Genomic DNA, 21,286 nt, shown 5'->3' with positions numbered 1-21,286 from the left:
TATATTTTTTATCCTATTCACAAATGTTAATCTTATTTTTATAGCATTTTGTCTATACCTAAAATCATTAATAACAATTTTTATTGTATTCTCAATCTCCCATATCGATACATATACCAAATTAGTATAATATCTCCATATTATCTTTTGATAATATCTGAAAAAATTAACCGTCAACTTTGCCTTTCATTAATTATAAGTTTCTGCATGGAACAACCTTGCAAAAGATCCGTTTAAATTCTCTGAACATTCATTAAAAGAAATTAAAAAATTCTCTTGGCATTGTTTATGTGATAGAAAAAGAGAATATACAAAAATAAACATATATGGAGATTCATATATGCTATGAACTTAAGATCTCAACACCCAAAAAATCATGTGCATATATCATATGATCCTTTTATTTGTGAAGACAGCTGGAATGGTACAATATTTTACACTTTCAAATGAAATAATATCTCCAAGAGAGATTTTTTGTGCTTTGAGATCACCAACACGTAGCTCTTGCTACTTTTTTCTACTATTTTTCTTCTATGTCAATAATGTTCTTGCCTAACTATTATTAAATATAACCAAGTTGGGTTGGTCTAGTGGTTAGCTCACTAGTCCGCTTAAGCAAGTGTCGGGGGTTCGAATCCCGCCTTGTGCATGCAGCAACCCATTGGCCAGCGGCAAACCCTTAAATGGAGCTCAGTACCGCGGCGGATTAGTCCTTGGCCTGCCGGGCTGGGGGATACTGTGGGAAACCAAAAAAAAAAAAAACTATTATTAAATATGTTATTGCCTAACTATTATTTGAGACCGTACAATCAGGATCACCTTTTGTGTTTTGATTATTAAAGCCACAAATTAAAAAAAATGAAATAGATATCTTCCGATCGAATGTTATAAAAATGTATTATGTGTAATATTGTCTCATTATTTATTTAAAAAATAAGATGCAAGTAAGACATTGACCTGTAAAAGGAATTATTTATAAAATAAAAATATTTATACACTAAAATTAAGTATCAAAATTAGTATATATATATATATATATAATATTTTATATTTTAATATATTTTATGTTAATAATTAATTATAGTATACACTTAGCATATTTATTTATAAAAATTACAGATTTTTTACTAAAATAAAATAAAATAAAAATTATTATTTTTTAAAATCTCATTCTTTAAAATTGTTGGTGACAATGATAACTATTATCATCGTCTCCAAATTACATAGATGCACGAGAATAAGTCATATTTAAAAAAATAATTATTATAAAAAAACATTATTTTCCCAATTAAAATAGGATTTATTCTTATGTATTCTTGTGTATTTTTATGTATTTTGGAGACGATGATAATGGTTGTCATTATCCATTGTGAAGTTTAAAAATTTGAATTAGTCATTTTTTTAAATTTGAACTGAAATTCGTCGGAGTTAGGCGAACTCTATAAAAAATTAAAGAATAAATGGTCATTTATACCCATGAAAGATGAAAACGCTACCACACTAAATCGAAACTAAACTTGTACCATACAAGATGTTTTCTGTGTGACAAAAGTATCTTGTCTTTAGAGAGTTGGAGTGCCACGTAGAGTACTTTTATCACACAGACTTGTATGAGTACAAGTTTAGTTTCGATCTAATATAAGTATATATGTTAGTGTTTTTATCTTTTATGGATACAAATTGTCATTTATTCAAAAATTAAAAATTATAAGATTTTCCGGTGCGGCGAACTTGCTTTGAACAAAAAAAAATCATATTTAAAAAATTTAAAAATATATTTAAAAAATAAATAATTTTTATTTTATTTTTTAAAAAAATCCTGAAAACCACATATAATGAAATCATCCGTGCAACTTTTTTTTTGGGGTTGTACAATCATGCACAAATTTAATGAGAGTATCTATTCCACCATCAGAGTATATATAATAAGAACAACCACGCTACGTTACCAAAAAGGAGTCTGCCAACTTTTGCCAATTTCTATTGGGCTGGATCTAAAGCCCATAAATCATAAATTAACACACCCCTTATTACACATGGTTAACCCAATTTACCAAATAGTAAACCTAATTTACATTGATTTTCACCGTGCAGAACACCTTCCTCCATAATTTACATTCCTCCATAATTTACATTGCCTTTTGGTAAATGTGATTTCAGAGGATATGTCTTTACATGTGTCTTTTTAATGGACATGTCTTCTCAGAATGTGTCTTTTTATGGAGATGTCTTTTGTGAATGTGTAATCAAAAAATATATCTTTTTAAATGAGATGTCTTTTTAATGGATATGTCTTCTATTGGAAGTGTCTTCAGGTGGTAAGTTTTATCAATGGAAGTGTCTTTTTATGCATGTTTTATTAAAAGGATGTGTCTTTTTTATACATGTGTCTTTTAATAGACTTGTCTTCTAAAAATGTGTCTTCTTTAACGGAAGTGTTTTTTGTGTATATATCTTGAGAAGATATATCTTTTTAAATGATATATCTTTTTAATAGGGGTGTCTTCTATTAGAAGTGTGTTCAAAGGATATATCTTTTTAATGGAAGTGTCTTTGTTATACATCTATTTATGGAAGTGTCTTTTGTAGATGTGTCTTAATAGGTAGTGTCTTGAGAGGATATAATTTTTGTGCATTGTCTTCCTAATAATTCCTTTTAGTAAACCAAAAAAAAATATATTTCTTTAAAAACTTGCCAATATAAACTTGGAAAATTGACTTTTACTAACCAGAAGCTCCCAAGTTGTTTCCTCCACAAATAGAACTTATATAACTAGTGTTGATTCAAAATTCTCTAAAAGTGTAGAGTGAATCAAATAAAAAATACCAATTATTGCTTTTTGATCCAACATAATAAATAAAAAAACTTCCACTGGTTTATATAAAAAAAGCTACTACTATACTGCGGAAGATCAAATAATGCTCACCATTAAATAATAAAAAAATGAGAAAATATTAAAGAACTCATTAGATTGTTTATTTAAGTTAAAATGCAAATATTTAATCTTCAATTATTAATCGCAATTGTGAGAATTTATTCCCAAATTAACAATTAAAATGTGCGCCCAAAGGATAAGAAATAGTATACAAATAGCAATATTTAATTTGGAAGCATTTACCCCACACATTCAAAATTTGCGTGCCTTTTTTTATTAGGTGAAACTCTTCCATAGTATATACATTTGAACAAAAAGAAAGCAAGCAAATTAAAGAGAGTAGTAATATCCAATTTGAAAAGAATAATGTGCATCAATGCATGCGCCGCGATGAATTGAAGCATAAATAATGCAAAATTATTAATTAAGCACACAAGTTTAATGTGAATCATATTGTTGTGGAGCCATATATGCATATTTCATCAAGCTAATTAAGCAACTAGCAAAACTCAAGTTAATAATCATCAACTGATTTACATAAAAATTTCACTACTAATTTGCAAAAGATAAAAAAAAATGCACAAAATTATCATTGTTGCTACCTACCAAGACAAAAATTAGAACAAATTTAAAAGGAAACATACAACTTGCATAAAAGAATTCCACCAAAAACAAATCATATATCATAGTTGGAACATCCGATTTGCATTAAAAAATAATCCACACCAAATCATATATCTTTCCTCTCTTGAAGCTTCTTCAGAGCCTTGGTTGCCAAACAACATGTAGTCATTGAAAAATAAGAGATCGGATTCAGAGTAGGATATATAAGATATGCTTGTTTTATTTGTAATAAGAGTCACTTGTATAAACACGCACCAGCAACAAGAAATTGTAACTATTCTAAAATAGAAAAGAAAAGGAAAGAAAACATCATCCCTTATTATATTAATAATTGGACCCTAATAATATCAACAAACCATAGCAATGATATGATGAGTAAAAGAAACAGTTACTAATTACCTTGGTAAGAGCATTTCTTGAGCATCTTTTCAAGGATCTTGAGCCATGTTGGATCATCATCAACAACCAGAACTCTCATGTAAAGACTATTTTCGGATGTCGTCATCTTCTTCTTGTATGTTTTTTACTTTGCAAATATACAATAACAAAAATAATTCAAAACCTTTAACAAAAAAAAATTCAAATCATAAAAAAAAAAATTGAAACTTACGAAATAGAAACATTCAGAATATATAAAAAAGAAACATGTAAAATAATAGAAGAAGACACATCTGAAACCTCAAAAAATGAAAAATCCACAGCTTAAGGGAGTAAGATTACAAACATATTCAGTGTATTATAGAATGAAGTTTAAGTTAGAAATATTCCTGTTGAAGCAACAACACTCACAGGCTTTCCTTAGACAAATTTTGTTCTTTAGTAGGTGATACAAGTTGAAATCTTTACTGACTAGTCAAGATTTTAATTTATCCACAAAATAATTCATGACTTTCAACGAGTCAAATAAATGGCTCTACTTATTATTCCATGAACACACACAACAGAACAAAATTCCTAAATTGCAAAATCAGAATCCTACTTATGGGATACACAATCATTGGAAATTTGGAATTGCCCATATATTGGATTAGAACACCCTCTTCTCCCTTTCCTCAAATATTTAATATCAAATCAAATAACAAGAAAAGCAATTCTTCAATGCCATTGAGATGAAATTTACCTGAAAAAACACAGCTTCTCCATGATTGCATTTATTGCAGCGAGCCACCTTGGTGCGTCGAAGAGTTGGGACTACAGCCAGTAAAAATAATTTCAAAATTCAAACACCATACACTTGTGGATTCACATATAACACCAACAAAAATTCCAAAAACAGTGAATAACATACTTGATCCTCTAAAATTCAAACACCATACACATGCAGTTGGACAAATCAGAAATTTGGAGAGGGAGATTGAACCATTGAGTGACTGTACCTGATTCAAATTCAAAAACAATCCGCCTGCGTTGCTCTCTCGGGAGGCCTGCAGCAGCGACCAAATAGAACGGACTGGCAGCAAGAGGAGATTGACGTGGAAGGACAGGCAGTGCTGGCTCAGAAGGCCTACAGTGGCGAAAACTCAGACGCGTGTAGCGCAAGGCGTGCTGCATCAATGGCTGTACCTAGCGGCGACGGGAGCTCGCGAACTCTAGACGGTGCACCGGCAAGGCGGGGATGCGTCACAGTTGCGATGGAGGACGTGCGGCGGCGAGGCGACGAGTGGGAGCTCGGCTGCACGCGAGGAAGGGTGGTCGAAGGGATGCGATGACGGTGAAGCAGACGCGTGATACTGACTGTCTTTCCTGCGCGAACGGTGGATGAGGGGGCGGCAACGGATGCAAGGAAACTAGGGTGGAGAGAGGGCGGCGTGGGGCTTGGGAGAGAGATTAGGGTTTCTGAGTGAAAATGAAAATGAAAGGATATATTTTGATTAAATCTTAATTATTCAAATTTTATTTTTTTAAAATATAAAAAAAAATTAATTATTGTTGTCAAAGGCTGGCAGATAGTTTCTTGGTAATGAATACTTTTCTAATAAGAATCACGCAAAGATCGAGAAAAATGTATGACGATACAAAAATGTAAAAATATACAATACAAATAAGTTTTAGTCAATAGATGTTATAATAGATTATCAAATAAATTCAGTATAAAATCTACTAAAAATAAGTTTTTGTTAAATTTAAATTTTAAAATTTGTTCAATTAAGTTTTAAATATTCTTATTTTAAAAGTTTTGAGTTTTTGTTTTGTTTAAATATTAACTGGACACTATTAGTTTCAAGATTTTTTTAATACAAATTAAATAGCTTCTTTTTATAATAAAAATATAGAGTAAATAGCCTTTTTTTAATCATAAAAGATTTAGACGATCAAATTGATTACGAAAAAACTAAACAAATTTTATACCCATATAAAAAATAAATTATATTCGACAAAAATATTCGATCATTAAATTTTTGTTGACTTTATTTAAAATACACATTAAATTCTAAAATTAATCATGTCAACAATCATCCTACTGTGCCTGATTTTGAGTCAACAAAATTTTATTAGTACCAGTTATACTGCCAAACATAAACAACTCATCCCAATTAGTAGTGCCTATCAAGTCTTCAACAAGAAATTAAAATTCATATCAATACCAGTGACAAATTTCGTGTGATCTGGTGATCATATCGACTCACAAACGCATTTTCTACCATAAAATTCTAAACACAAACCATCATATATCATAAGAGTAAGATATCATCAAATTCTGTATGTACAGTAAAAACCTTGATACTTTTATCCACCAAAGTAGTTGCAATTATGTAATCGTCGTATTTGTTCTAATCACAAGTTAACACCTCAAATAATTCCTGAGAAGAAAACACCATGGTGGACGAAGGTTCACAAACATCCCACGTGCAAAGGGTGTTGTCGCCGGAGGCAGACGCAAAAACATTGGCGTGGCAGGGGTTCATACGCCGAAGTAGACGTAGTAGGAGTGTTCCTTGAGGGAGGAGGAGGGCTGAGGATCTAGAGCTTGGCGCTGTCGTCCCAAGAGAAGATGAAAAAGGAGACATAGCAGGAGGATTAAAGGTTGAAAATGATTAGTGATAGAGTTAATTTTAAAATTTAACGTGTTCTTTAAATAAAGTCAATGAAAATTTAATGATTGGATATTTTTTGGGAACATAATTTCTCTTTTATGGATATAAACTTTATTTAGTTTTTCTGTAATCAATTTTTTAGCGCCTAAATTTTTCATAATCAGATTTACTAAAAAAATATAAAAGTTAAATCACTTTATATATAATTCACAAGGCCAACTAATTAGTAAAATTAATCAATCACATATGTCCTTGAATTTCATCACATTTTCAAATTTTATATATGCACATTATTTACTTAGGACCCAACTAATAGGCTATTCAATGTGTTCATTAACTATACATACATACATAACACGTGACATGTACATATATTTAACTTAATTCAATTTAGTTTAATTCAAATATCATATGAAGTAGCTAGACCTAATTGCTTGAGGTGGTGATGCATATCTTCAGGGTGATCATCAAGTTTGGGCCTTTCAGGCTGAACCCATCTACCATCATGGCTCAAGACCATGCCTTTATTCTCATTTTGCCTCCAATTTGGTGGAACCAAGTAATGGTCTTTCAAGAAATCACATGCCTTGTTCACCAAAGCAGGGTCCCTACCAGTTGCTAGAACAAATCTTTCACCCTTTCCATGGTACCTACATCATCATCATCATCAAACTACAATTTAACTAGGTTTAATTTATTTAACCAAGCAAAATATTAATTAAAATCAACCCATCACTTCATGAGTGATGGAAATATTTTTCTTTTCGTTTCAAAATAACTAGTATTCTGAATTCTGATTAAATTAGCATATTAAAAAATAATATATTTATAGTCAATTTATTTTAAATATATCGTTTCAAAATAAATATTAGGTGATATATTAATTTTTCAATGACATGTAATAATTTATTCAAAATGACATTAAATGTAAAAAAGGAGCTGCTATAAAAAAATTAATAAGCATGTATAGGTTATCATAGGGTGTTCACAGGTCGGGTGAAACTAGGTTTGTTGTGACCCAAACTCGACTCGAAATATATACTGGACTTATTTGTTAGACTCGAACCCGGCCTTAGACCCGATAAAACCTACACACTTTCGGACCACAATTATACCAGATAAAAACCGAGTGAAAATCGGGCCATTAATATTACCTTCTTGTAAGTTAGCATGTGAAAATATCCAAATTTTCAAGACTCCAACCATTATTTGACATGGTAAAATTCACTTAGAAAAATGTAACAAGAACCAACACTTTCCTAAAATTAAAGCATAACCACAATTAATACTAATATTGTCTAATAACACCAAATATTTAAATCAATACAAATAACACAATATTATGCATTAGTCTAAAGTCTTATGCAATTTAAATATAAAACATGAATTTATAGTCTGATAATGACTAATAACACAAAATATTAAAGTTTACAATACTTAAATTCCACATAAGAATAGCCATCATCCATCACTAATAACACAAAATATTAATTGTGTATGATGACCGGACCACCGGACCGAATTCGGGTGACCCAAACTATGGTCCATACCCAACCCAAAATAATGATCGGGTCTATTTTTGAAACCCTTATCCAACCCAAAATCCAATAAAATTACACCAAATTAACCTCTAAAAAATTCAAAATCGAACCAAATTTTCAGACCGAACCAAACCATAAACACCCCTAAGTCATCAATATCATCAACACAATTTAATTTCTAAAGCTTTTGTCTGAGGTTTATTTGGTGTGTCTTGGTTATTGGATTTTACGATGCATCTAGTGTTATTTTTGTACAATTTATAATATGTGATCAAGAAGAGAAAATTCACTTTGTTTTATCCTTTTAACAAATTCTCTCTCTCTTCCTTTTTGATATAGTATCAAGCTCTCTTATTGGTTAGACAGCCATTTTCATTGTGCATTGCCATCATCATCATTAAATTATAAGTATTCAAATATGAAAGAGATAGTGACTATATATATATATATATATATATATATATATATATATATATATACACCTTTTCATCCTCAAATTGATTATTCAAATGTTTTTGTGTATATGAAACTAGCATTATATTATAGGTAACCCAACTCATGAGTTTCATGCCATTATAGTTCTATCCTTATCTCATCTAATAGAGACAAAGAAGCTTATATGACTAATCAATAGCGGTAGGAACATCATTTTGAGGTCTTCTTAAAAAATTATGTTGCCTAATTAACTTTATAAGGTTCAAATATTTTAAGCATATGATATGATGATGAGTTATTCTAAGTTGTACACTCTGTCTTTTCGTCCTTTAATTTTCCGCAATATGACAACCCACCTAATTATTTGCATGTGGACTTGTAAAATGAAAATTTTGTCCTTTTATTTCCAAATTTTATTATGAAAAATTTATAAAAATCAGTAATTTTTAATATATTTTTACTATTATTTGATCATTATAAACTTAAATTATTTTTAACAAATAAATTTTATTAATTCATGTATATAAATTTTAAAAAATATAAATATAAATTATATTAATTTGTGTGTCTAAATTCTAATAAATATTTTATTGTTCATATAATATTGGTCCACTGTTAATTTATACATGACTCACATGATCCCATATAGATTAGGTTTAGAAAAATGGATGTTAAATATAAAATAAGACTAACCCATCAATCAAATGCAAGAGAGCCTCCAAGTTATGTGCACAAATAGCATCACCATTTGGGTTCAAGAATGGCGAGTTCTTATGATCCAAAGGCAGCTCTACCCCAACATGTGAGTAACTCCATGGCAACCCCTCCGCCAACTTCATCACCGCCGCCGGCAGATGCTCGTTGAACACCAATCCCGGTGACTTCGGCACCATATCATGAACGTTCAGCACTCTCAATACCTAATAAAATAAACAAATCAATAATAGATAGATGATTTTGTCATATTCATCTTATTATGTGGATGTTAAATATAAAATTACTGTATATTTTCACCAACAATTTAAACTTTTTTAGAAAATAAAATTTAGAATATGATACAAATCTTAAGGCTAAATGAATAGATAAAAGTCAAATGCTATATTTTATTTTTAAATAAAAATTAAGTTTTACTACAAAATAGAATGGACATATATCACAAGGCAACAATCAAAATGCATGATCGATCTGTTAGTTTTAATTCGATGATAAAAAAAACAAGAGTAATGCTAGGGGCAGTAATTTTTGTGATTAGTAGCCATTAAATAGCCATCAATAATGAGTTAATGGTGTGAGATTGATATGAAATTTCATTCAATGACTCACGTTTTTCTGCTGGTTACATGCTAGCTAAAATTCCATAAAGTTGCTGGCCCCTGGACTTTTCCAAAAAACAATTCTTCTTCTGTTTTAAATCCGATCGAAACGATTTTTCAATTTTTTTATTGTAAATCAAATTAGTACCTCTACAAATAACTTTAATATCGTAAATTTATCGATCCCTATAATTTTATTAAATTTTCAATTAGATTCTTATATATTTTTTTTAATTTAATTTCTATATCATATTAGATTTTATAACTAAGTTTCTACGTATTGTGACAAAATATATAGTTGAAATTAATAGAATATAATTATATAAAGGAATATAATTATATAAACATAAATTTTAACTAGACGTAATTTTTTACATAAAACTATCCTATTTTTCAAGAAAAAAAGAGCTTGAACCTAACAGCAAAGAAATTAGAAAAGATAATATCAATATAATTTTAAATTGATTTAATTATTCTATTGGTCCTTATAATTTTACTAAATTTATAATTAAGTCTTTATATTTTTTTTCTTTTCAATTGAGTCTCTATATTACTTTTAATTTTTTAATAGATCATTTTCATATCAAAAATATTAAAATTAACGGAATATTTTTCTCAAAAAATATATAGTTAAATATTTAATTAGGTTCTTAACTTTTAATTTGCAGATAAATATTTAGTTAATTCTAATAATTTTATATTAGAAATTAAAGAACTTAATTATAAATTTAAAAATATTATATAGACTCAATTAAAAAGAAAAAAATATAAAAATCTAATTATAAATTTAATAAAATTACAGAAAACAATAGAATAATTAAATTTTTTAAATTTCAATTAAAAAAAAAAGTTAAGAATATAATGGTGTTTAATTTCTATTGGGACATACCTTCAGTCCTAAGGTTTCTAGCCTCTCCTTGAACCTCGCATTTCCGACTCTGGGACCAGAGAAGGAGAACACCGAGACCGGCACAGCACGGCTGTCGGCCACGACATTCAAGCCGGTTTCGACAATGTCATAAGCACTCAGAATGGCCAAGGCAGCACCCAAACTGTGACCAGTTATGGTGATGCTGAGTTCTTCATTAGGGTACATTTCTAAGAGTCTCTTTATCTCCGTAAGAATTTGTTCTCTCGCTGAGTATTTACAGTAACCACAACTTTCATCTTTTTCAGTGTAAAGGTCTAAAAACCCTGATTCAACCTGTGATAATAGATTGGAGAAACATTGTGAAAAGTGAGATTATTAGAAGAGACTAGAGAGTAAAAAAAAGAAAAACCTGATATAGTGATGAAAATATTTTTACAATAACAATTCTTCATCTAATTTAATATCAATTATAAAACAAAAAATACTTTGAATTATTAAAATATTGACAAAAGTCTCTTTTAAATTTGTTAACAACTAAAATATTTTTAAAATATTTTAAAATATGATAAAAATAACAAAAATTAAAGTATAATTCTTTATTTATGACAAATAAACATTTATATTTAACAAATTATTTGTGTATTTAATACAAAAATTTACATACAATTAATTAATCAAACAAAAATAATTTGATCTCGAGATTTTTTTATTTTTTAAAAATACTTTTGGCACTTAAAAAAAATAATCACAAAAATATTCATTCTCTAAATTTTTTTTGAAAATATATATTTAATAGTTAGATATTTTTATCGTATTTTAAAAGTATTTTTGTTATTAACAAATTTAGAATTATTTATTCTGTAGTTTAATAATTAAAGAATCATTTTAGTGATTTACCCATGATCAAATACATACATAAGCATAAATGTGTGAATTGTTGCTCATATTTACCGTTTACATTTTGAAACTAAGAGAAGATAAAAATTTAATAATCAATCATACTAAGTAATCAATTAAAGTATCAGTCAACAATAGCCAATTATTAATTGGACTACAAAATAAGTCCAAAAGATTCAAAATTAAATAAAACAAAATATCCAAAATTTAACTAAAAAAAATTCAAAGTCAAACAAAAAAGATATTTAAAATTATTATAAAAAATTCAATACCTAAAAAATCTAAAATTATTGTAAAAAAACATCTAAAACCTAACCATAAAAATTCAAAATCTGAATTTCACATATTTCTTGTACCTGAATTTTGGATATTTACATTTTAGATGTTTCGAATATTTTTTCTGGGAAATTACAATAAAAAATAAATAAAACAAACTATTAAAAAAGAAGGCATTATTTTATATATTTCTTATCCTTAGATTTTAGATATTTAAATTTTACAGGTTTCAGATTTTTTTTGGGAATGTACAATTAAAAGTAAATGAAACCAAACTATTAAAAATAAAGGCATTATTTTGAATATTTTTCATACTTAGGTTTTAGATCTTTAAATTTAAGAGGTTTCAGGTTTTTTTTTTAAGAATGTACATTAAAAAGTAAATAAAAACAAACAATACTTTTAGATTTCATATGAAATTTTAGAAATTTCAGATTTTTTTTTATAATTTTAGATTTTTTTTGGTTAGATTTTGAATATTTTTTTAATAATTTTAGATATTTTTTATTAGATTTTAGAGGTTCATTTTTAATGAATTTAAATATTTTTTTGTTAAAAGTTTTAGATTTTGCTTTTCAACAATTTTAAATATTTCTTTTTATTTAACATTTTGTTAGAAAATCGGCTAATTTGTTAAAATATTAGGTGAAAAAGATATTGGCTACCTAGTTTTGTTAACACCTTTCTGATAAAATTGGGTAGTACACTAATTAATAAATTTTCTTAATACATAAATATATATTTCTCATATATTTTTGGAGTACCAACAAATTCTTGAAAGTGTACGTAGTTTTTTTGTAATCCATATATACACATCAAAATTTTTCATAAATTTATTATTATTATATTATATATACATAAAAAAATAATTAATCATATAAAATATATATTAAAATAAAAATTATATATAAAAAATATATAATACAATATATAAATATATAATAATTAAGTTTTTGATTGACTTTTTATTACTATAATCTAAATATTAATAAGAGTTCGGTCTAGTTTAGGTAAATAATTTAATTAAATTTTTTTAAAAAAATTAGTTTAAACAATAAATACTTATATAAAAAATAATTTATAAATAAAATATTTAGTATTTAATTTTTTAATTCGAAAAATATTTATATTTCTTTGAAATATGATAAAAAAAATTTATTATGAGAGATATTATTTTTTTAACTTTTTATAAATATTTAAATAATTTTAAAAAAATTATAATTTAATTTTAAAATTATATTAAACAGTAATATTATTATTTTTAATAAATCAAAAATTCAAAAAAATAAATTTTGATTCTTAAACAGACAGTAACTTTTAGTCTCAACTCTCAAATTGTTAATTAGTTATTGCATGTGTTTACACAAAAGTCAAAAGTCAAAGCAAACCTTAACATATGGATCAGGGCAAGGTATGCTATTAGCAGAGAAAGGCTTAAGAAAATCCATGAGATCCGCCACCCACTCCAAGTGCGTCACCGTCCCCCGCCACGCTACTGCCACGTCCCTCCGCCCTATCCTCTTACTCATTTCGTCGTCTGAAACCGCCACGTACCCCACCCAGTTCGCATTCTTGCTCCACATCTTTGGCCACCGCGATTGCCGGAAGAAATTCGGCAGGTTTATGTTCGTGGTGGCATAAAGATACCGCGTCACACTGTAACCATGGCGCGTGTGAGGCATCCCAAGGGATGAAAAGAAATTACGGCGCGTGAACCTACAACTCCCGCAGTACTTGGAAAACGGGTCAAAGTCAAAGGCGTCGTAGCAGGCCTGGGCCATCTCGCCGTAGCGTATGAGTTCCAAGCGGAGAATTGGGTCAATTGGATCCAAAAGCCCGGCCCAATCGTTCTCGCCTTGGATCTCACGCCACACGTGGCGGAGTCTCCGCTTGTTGTGGTGTTCTTTTGGGTGTTTGGGCTTTTTTCTAAATATATGTTGCATTGCTTCTTGTTCTTGTTCCAAAGTTTGTTGCCTTGTGGTTGTGGTTGTGGCTGTTGGTGACATAGCGGTTTTGTTGGCTTCTTGGAAAGTCATGCATAGAGTGATGGGTTTTGTTTTTGTGGATTGGGTTATTGTTGATTTAGGGTTAGATTCTTTGTGAGTTTTGTGGAAAGGGATGAGTGTGTATGAGATTGAAGTTGCTGATGCCATTGGAGTGAAAGAACCGAAGATGGAGATGAGAATAATATAATTATGGTGGAGCTATAACTAACTCCAAGCTTCCAAAGAAATGGCCAACTTAGAAAAAGTGGTGGAAAAGTATTTTACATATACATAGGTGGAGATATATAATATAGTATTAAGTATTGACATACACTATACACGTAATTCACATGTTACATTTTAAATTCATATGATCACATACATCTATTCAACCATGGATGTCTTAACTTTATTTACACTCAATCTTGATTTTTCTAAAATGAAAAAGGATTTCTTTTTTTTTTTTAAAGTAAAAGCCTATTAGTATGCATCATTTAGTGTTAATTAATTTGACTTTGCGAGTCAATTTTCTTTTGAGTAAATTAATGTTGAAATTAATCTTCTAGAGATTTATATGTGATGTAAGGGTTTTGAGCTTTTGAGTTTTAATTGGCCGACACCGCGTATTTAAAATAAAAAATAAAACTAAACTTTTTCTAGGTTATATTTCTGTATCAAGTTGGTGTTTATAATGATTTTTTATACTTTTATATATATATATATATATATATATATATATATATATATATATATATATATATATATATATATATATATATATATTTGAAAAGTTTTTAGGTGTTTTTTGGTGCAGATTATAATTCTTGCACTAATTTATTTGTTAAATGATAAATTATTAATAAATATTTGTAATAAAGTCATTATATATATATGACATAATTAAATTGATTGGAGAGGTTAAATCTTTAGTTAATCTAAAAACAAATATATATATATATATATATATATATATATATATATATATAAAATTTTAATTTGTTGTCTTATATTTAATTTTCTTGGGCATTAATTTGAGATTTTTTGCAAAAAAAAAATTATACTTCAATATATTTCTAAAGTAATAAAGTAATGATATTTGATATTATACAAAATACAAAATGATTCATTTTTCTTATTTTCATGGCATTTACAAATTTCCCCAACAGTGTATATATGAAGCAGATTGAATTTTGATGACCTAACGCCCTGTCTAGCATTTATTATTCGGAATAGGCTAATACAAATTGATTTTTTGTTTTGTTTTTCGGGTAAACATTACACTAGTCTTTCTGATACATGTAATCTTGTTTTCTCGTTTTCATCTTTAAGAATTGTAGTCAATCAACATTATATCTCTTATTAGGTATGGTGTAGGAAGAATTTAATTTGGATCCGATTGATATTTTTGTTATTATTTCATGTTTTTATTCTTAATATTTTTTGTTTTTAAAATTTAATGAAATAATAATAATAATAATAATAATAATAATAATAATAATATTTTTATTATGTTCAAAAGAAATAAAGTGTGACAAAATAGTCTAAAAAAAATAGAATCCCACAAAATTTTTAGGTTTTTTTATTTAAATAAATATATAAAAACTATTAATTTTTAAAATATGCATAGATGAAATAATTGATGAAAATGCGCAGGGCCAATCCCGGAGTTGCTCGCAAAGTGGAATTCGCCGTCCACTAAATAGAGTAGATACAGGTCAGGACCAAGTCAAAAGTATCGGACGCGAAGTGGGTGTGAGTATCCAACTCAGCTGCGTCGCCTGCAGGTTAAGAATCCATGCTGCTTCTGGCACATGCGAAATGGCTACATCAGCTACGCCATCTATGACACAAAGCCTCCAACTCTGGTGTAATACATACCAAATGGGCAAAAACGTATATTTCTCTACTCACTTTTCTTTCACCCTTAATATTTTTTTTAGGGGTTAACAAGATTAAATAATAATAATAATAATAATAATAATAATAATAATAATAATAATAATAATAATAATAAAGCATATAAAAAATAATAAACGATAAAAATAACACATATAAAAAATATTAATATAAAATAATAATAACAAAAAAAAATAATAACGTAAATAATAATCAAAATAATACTAACAATTATTTTTTCATATTCCATAACTAATAAAATGAAACTGGTAAACTAAAAGAATTAATAAAATATTATAGTAAATTTGATTTTGCATGAAATATTGAGGGAAATTTGTATAAAATTGATTTTGTAAAATTGATTTTGATCAAAAGTGAGTTAGTATTAACGTAGTTTATGTTTGGTAATTTTTATTTAAAATAAATTATAATAAACTAAATATTGTTTGAATACATTATTCAAAATCACTTTTAGATGAAAAATTACAAAAAAAAACATGAATTTAAATAAATTTTAATATTTTATTAGTACTCTCAGTATTCTTTATTTAATATTCTAACAGGATTAATAAAATCTTAATATAAAATAAGATCGATTTGACCATCAATTTTAACAGTATTTTTTGTAATGTATTTTATATTAATATTTTTATATGTGTTATTTTTACCGCTTATTATTTATTTATTTATATTATTATTATTATTATTATTATTATTATTATTTAATTTTGTTAACATGAAAAAGAAGGTTAGGGGTGGAAGAAAAGTGAGTGAAAAAGTATACATTTTTGCCTATTTTGCATGTATTAACCAGAGTTGGAAGTTTCATGTCATGAGCTGACCTAGCTGATGTGACCATTTTTATGTGCCAGAAGCAGCATGGATCATCAAATTACAACTCCTCCTCTTTTGATATGTCGCTTTTAGACGTAGCTGTTATTACAGGAATTACAATTAGTTTTCGAGATTTCACTTCTGATATGCAACCCAGGCAACAATACAATATTGCTCCCATGACCTCCTACAATGATTTTATTGTTCATTATATGGATGCAGACAGTAACCCTGTTATAGATGATGAGCACATAGCTTTCCTATTCTACTGGCTAAATGCCATTGTCTTCTACTCTCGAAGTGTACAGATACAAAAGTTTTTCTTTTCTCTTGCTTCCTTATTTCATGAAGGAAACAATCTCAATTTGGCCAAACTTCTTCTAAGGCATATTTTCGAAAAACTTGGTCAGTTTGTTAATTGCTTTCGAAACAATTATTTAATCAGTACAGATGGTCCTCTCTGGCTTCTCCAACTATGGCTTAATGTCATTTTTGAAAAGTATATGATAAAGCCTGGAGGTAGTGTTACAGATAAACAACACATCAAAGGCTTCCGATTGGCTGATTTCAAGCTAAATTTCCTAGAAGCACAATCGGATGAAGATCGATTTTGGGCTGTCTTTTCTCTTTTCCATTCTTGCAAAGACTTCTACAATGAGGACCTCAATTTCACTCCCTTTTTGCGTCGAAATTGTGGTCCTGCTTGGCTCGAACGCCTCATCTTTCCCAATGATGCTGAAGAAAATGAGCTTGCTAACAGGAATTGGGCAAATTTGCTGACTGTACAAGTGATTCCTACAGAGTTATCTCAACACAAAAAAGAACGTTTCAAAATAACTCTGTATGCTCCTTATTACACAGCCAAGCAGCTTGGATTCTCACAAGCTATCCCAACTCCACTCCCCCAAAACAGCAGAGCATTTTGCCATATCACTTTGACTTTTAAGAAAGAGCTTGATCTCTGCCTCTTAAAAAACCAACAACAAAAAGAGGTCTATAATTACTTGGTTTACGATCGAAGCTCGTACATCACAAAATCTTACTTCGATTGGTGGACTACTTATTACTCTAGGTACAGTCGTACCCTAGAGGAAATCAAGCGTTCTGTTGTCCAAGTAGTCCCTGCTATTGAGGGTTCTCCAAGGAGAACTCAAAAAAGAAAAGCTGAAGCTACAGCCTCTTCACATCAGCCACAAAGGAAGAGTCGACGAACACCTTCAAAAACTTCTAGGAAGGTAATTATATACGTAGATACACTCATTCTTTAACTATCACTCTTCGATATCCACATTTACTTGTAACTCTTTTAATTTCAATCCTTCCTTAGTTATAGTTACAATCGTCGAGTAAAAGTTCTGAGGAAAGAGAGCCATCTATCTAGAATATTCTTACTGTGTCCTCACAATCAGAGGATACAATCGATTCAGATTTAGGCTATCAATTGATTCGAAGAGCAAGACCCATTCCGGTATATTATATCATTTTCACATAAACTTCGATTTAGTCAAAATAAATCTCAACTTATTATGTCTTACATTTCAACTTGTCACCGCCACTCAATTGATCACCTCTTCTCTTATACCTGACCAGCCACATCAAAAATAACAACAAGACTTGGAACAACCTACATCTCACTCATCAATCCCAGCCACAGAATCGGTTCATCCTCTCCAAGTCGCTTTTCCAATTCCGACTGGAACGCAGGTAGTGGACTTAACAAAGGAGCATATCAATCACTCACCAACATAAATTTTGATCATTGGACATGTCTCCCTCATCAACCAGGCTGCACTTTCTACTGAATTTCAAGTGGCCCCTGATTCTGACTCTCCTTCTCGAGTCGCTGAGATTACTACTTCAGATTCTCCATCTAGAGTTTTGGAAACCCTTCCTTCTTCTCAAAGAACCTCCAGTCCTCCCCAACAAGCTGAAATTCAAACATTTCTCGGTCAATGATATAGAGATTTGGGTGTTTCTACCGGATTAACAAATGTCATCCTAGCTAACCTGGTCACCATCTTAAATTAAGCTATTCAGGAAGACGAAGTGCCTATTTCTACCCCTGTACTCATCGGTCCTTCTACATCCGATCCTTCATCCGAGCTAAATGTTAATGCTCGAGAACAACTTCTATCACTTCTCAAGTTTCTGGACCATCCACCTATCGAATAGACCAATAATGCAGTTCTGAATAAGCTTTTGTCTAATCTCTTAAGTTCATCTTTTGAATTTCAGGTTCCGATCCCACACTCTGCCATAATCAAACATTTCAAGCAAATTGCCAACAGGGACATAATTACCCAGGAAAAACTTTAAGAAATCAAAGATGAAGAGGCTAAAGTCAGAACTGAGGCAAAAACCTATCATGTGGCCCTTCAACCAATCAGAGCTTCCGAGAAGAATTCGATTTAAGAATCTCTCAAGCTATTTCCGTTCAAGCTCACTATAACAAGGAAGAGAGAAAACTTGAAGTAGAATTGGTTCAGATTAATAAAAAGCTTGCCAAAAATCGGAAGAGAAGAGCTATATAGTTACACCTTTAGCCACTGCCCAGCAAAAGCAACAACAATTTGTCTAAGAAATCGTTTTTATTGAGGCCAAACAAAAAAAATGTGAGAAACAACTTGACAAGGTCCAATATGAAAAATTCAGGCATACTAAAACACTTTTAGTTTTGGACAATGAAAAAATAAAGCTACCTTCAAACTTAGCAAAACTTATGGCTCCTTACATTTCTTCACGTTAAATTTCAGTACTTGTTATGGTTTTATTTATTTTTAAACTTATGCATTTTAACTCTAATTCAGCAAAGAACGGAAAAAAAACTAGAATAAACTATATCAAAATAGATATAATAGATTAGGTAAATATTAATTTTGTCTTAAGCAGTAGTATTATGATAATGGTAGCACACATGATGAAGGCACTATCCCTTTGTAGAGTAAATTTTTGAGAGCGAAATGAGATTATAGTTATGTTAGAGAATGTGATTGCTCATAGTGGACAATGTGTTATTTTTGTTGTTAACTATGTTTGTGTAGAATTGATATTTTGTCAGTTTTAATCTTACATATGGATTGATTTCTGTATGCATATATTTAGTTTTATATGTGGTTTAGCAAGATTTTTTTTCATTTCTTTTTTAAAAAAATAATAATACTTTTCTATCCCATTTGATTTGTTTTTTTTATAGAATTTGTCTGGAATCAAGCTTGAATTTTTAATCTAAATGCATATAAAACCATATTTTATCGATTTTGTAAATATTTTAAATTGAATTATTTTTTGTAAGAAAGCTTAAATTTACTTATAATCATATATATCTAAATGTCATTGTTCAAAATTTAAATTTTGTTGTCAGATATAATCACTAATATTTATAAAAATTATCATTTTTTTTTATAAAAATTTAGGACCTTTCCAGATTAAATACATGCTTTGTAAGAAAGAATAATTTGAATTCAAATAATAATATTTGTCATATTTTTCTTAGTAAAAAGTTATTAGTCTAATATGTATTTTTTATTCGAAACTAAAAGTAATAACAAATAAATTTGTTTTAGTGAATTAATTATAAAATATTTATAAATATTATTATTCATGCTCATGCCTAAAACAAAAATGTCTTATTAATGTTTTGAAACAAACTATAACTAAATTATATTATCACTTAAGTATGATAAAGTGGATGTAGTTTTCGATTAGAGTATTTTTTAAATCTTTAAAAAAATCACTTAATCTACTTATATATTAAGTAAATTAACTCTTTCAATATATATATATTTATTAATTTTTACATATAAAGCTTTAATCTTTTTTTTTTGGTGACCCTAAAGCTTTCATTTTTGAGTCATATAGATTTATTTTTTTGTCACCAAATAAAATATAAATTTCTTTTAAACAAACAGTTTTTACGCATAGACAATTTGATATTATAATTTTATGAGTTATTAATAAATATAAATTAAAAATTATTATATTACATGATAAGTCAACCAATTTTATTAAAACAAAATATGTCTAAAAATTGAAATAAATAATAATTATACACCTATACCGATGCAATTACATCAAAATAAAACCTATATAGTAAAAAAAATAAAACCTATAAAAAAAAATCTATTCAAAATTACATCATCAAACAATTGAACAACTATATAAAATTAAATTCCTTAAGATAAAAATTATGAGCAATAATAGGGACCAGCAACTTTTGTGATTAGTAGTCATCAAATAGCCATCAATAATAATTTAATGGTATGAGATTGGTATAAGATTTTATCCAATGGCTCACATTTTTCTACTGATTACATACTGGTCAAAATTCAATAAAATTGCTGGTCCTAGACTTTTCCAAAAATTATTATTACATTTTACAATTTACATCATCAGATACTTGGAAAATTCACTCTCTCTTTCAGCGAATATATATATAGAATAAGTTGATATTCGAAACCCTAGTGCCAACAGCCCCATCTTTCTTTCTCCGTTTAACCTTCCAGTGCTTTAGCCTAATCGTAGATTTTTGCTGCCGCAACACCACCGATCTCGTTCGAGCGGAGAGAGTGATGGCGGAATTGGATGCTGCTGAGTCAAAAAAACGAAAAACGGCACAGTTTGAAATGGCGAAGGAAGTGTGCCTTTGCCTTGTGTCGTATGAAAGGTTGTTCGTGATCAAACTAAGCAATTTAAATAAACAAGAA

General features: G+C 28.8%; 1 protein-coding gene and 1 long non-coding RNA gene across 5 annotated transcripts; both read right to left on the bottom strand.

The window, feature by feature from the left end:
• Positions 1–359: 359 nt before the first annotated feature.
• Positions 360–5,358, bottom strand: LOC140178373 (uncharacterized). 3 transcript variants are annotated; one of them, XR_011871467.1, is made up of 4 exons: positions 4,877–5,358; positions 4,621–4,691; positions 3,900–4,026; positions 360–736 (listed from the first exon to the last, which is right to left on the bottom strand). It is a non-coding gene; the product is annotated as an uncharacterized lncRNA (long non-coding RNA). The 3 variants fall into 3 exon arrangements; XR_011871466.1 differs by lacking the exon at positions 360–736 and adding an exon at positions 3,314–3,779; XR_011871465.1 differs by lacking the exon at positions 360–736 and adding an exon at positions 3,314–3,642.
• A 672-nt stretch (positions 5,359–6,030) lies between these two features.
• Positions 6,031–14,140, bottom strand: LOC112737636 (phospholipase A1-Igamma1, chloroplastic). 2 transcript variants are annotated; one of them, XM_072215148.1, is made up of 5 exons: positions 13,257–14,140; positions 10,714–11,028; positions 9,205–9,431; positions 6,962–7,185; positions 6,031–6,474 (listed from the first exon to the last, which is right to left on the bottom strand). In XM_072215148.1, exons 1-5 carry the CDS (start codon positions 14,019–14,021, stop codon positions 6,272–6,274), a joined length of 1,734 nt encoding a protein of 577 aa, XP_072071249.1. In that variant the 5' UTR covers positions 14,022–14,140; the 3' UTR covers positions 6,031–6,271. The 2 variants fall into 2 exon arrangements, with proteins under 2 accessions (XP_072071249.1, XP_025643407.1); XM_025787622.3 differs by lacking the exon at positions 6,031–6,474 and having other exon boundaries at positions 6,768–7,185.
• Between the last annotated feature and the right edge of the window lie 7,146 nt (positions 14,141–21,286).

Source organism: Arachis hypogaea, chromosome 2 (assembly GCF_003086295.3).
Source record: "Arachis hypogaea cultivar Tifrunner chromosome 2, arahy.Tifrunner.gnm2.J5K5, whole genome shotgun sequence".
Taxonomy (NCBI): Eukaryota; Viridiplantae; Streptophyta; class Magnoliopsida; order Fabales; family Fabaceae; genus Arachis; species Arachis hypogaea.
This window is presented reverse-complemented; position numbering and strand designations above follow the sequence as displayed.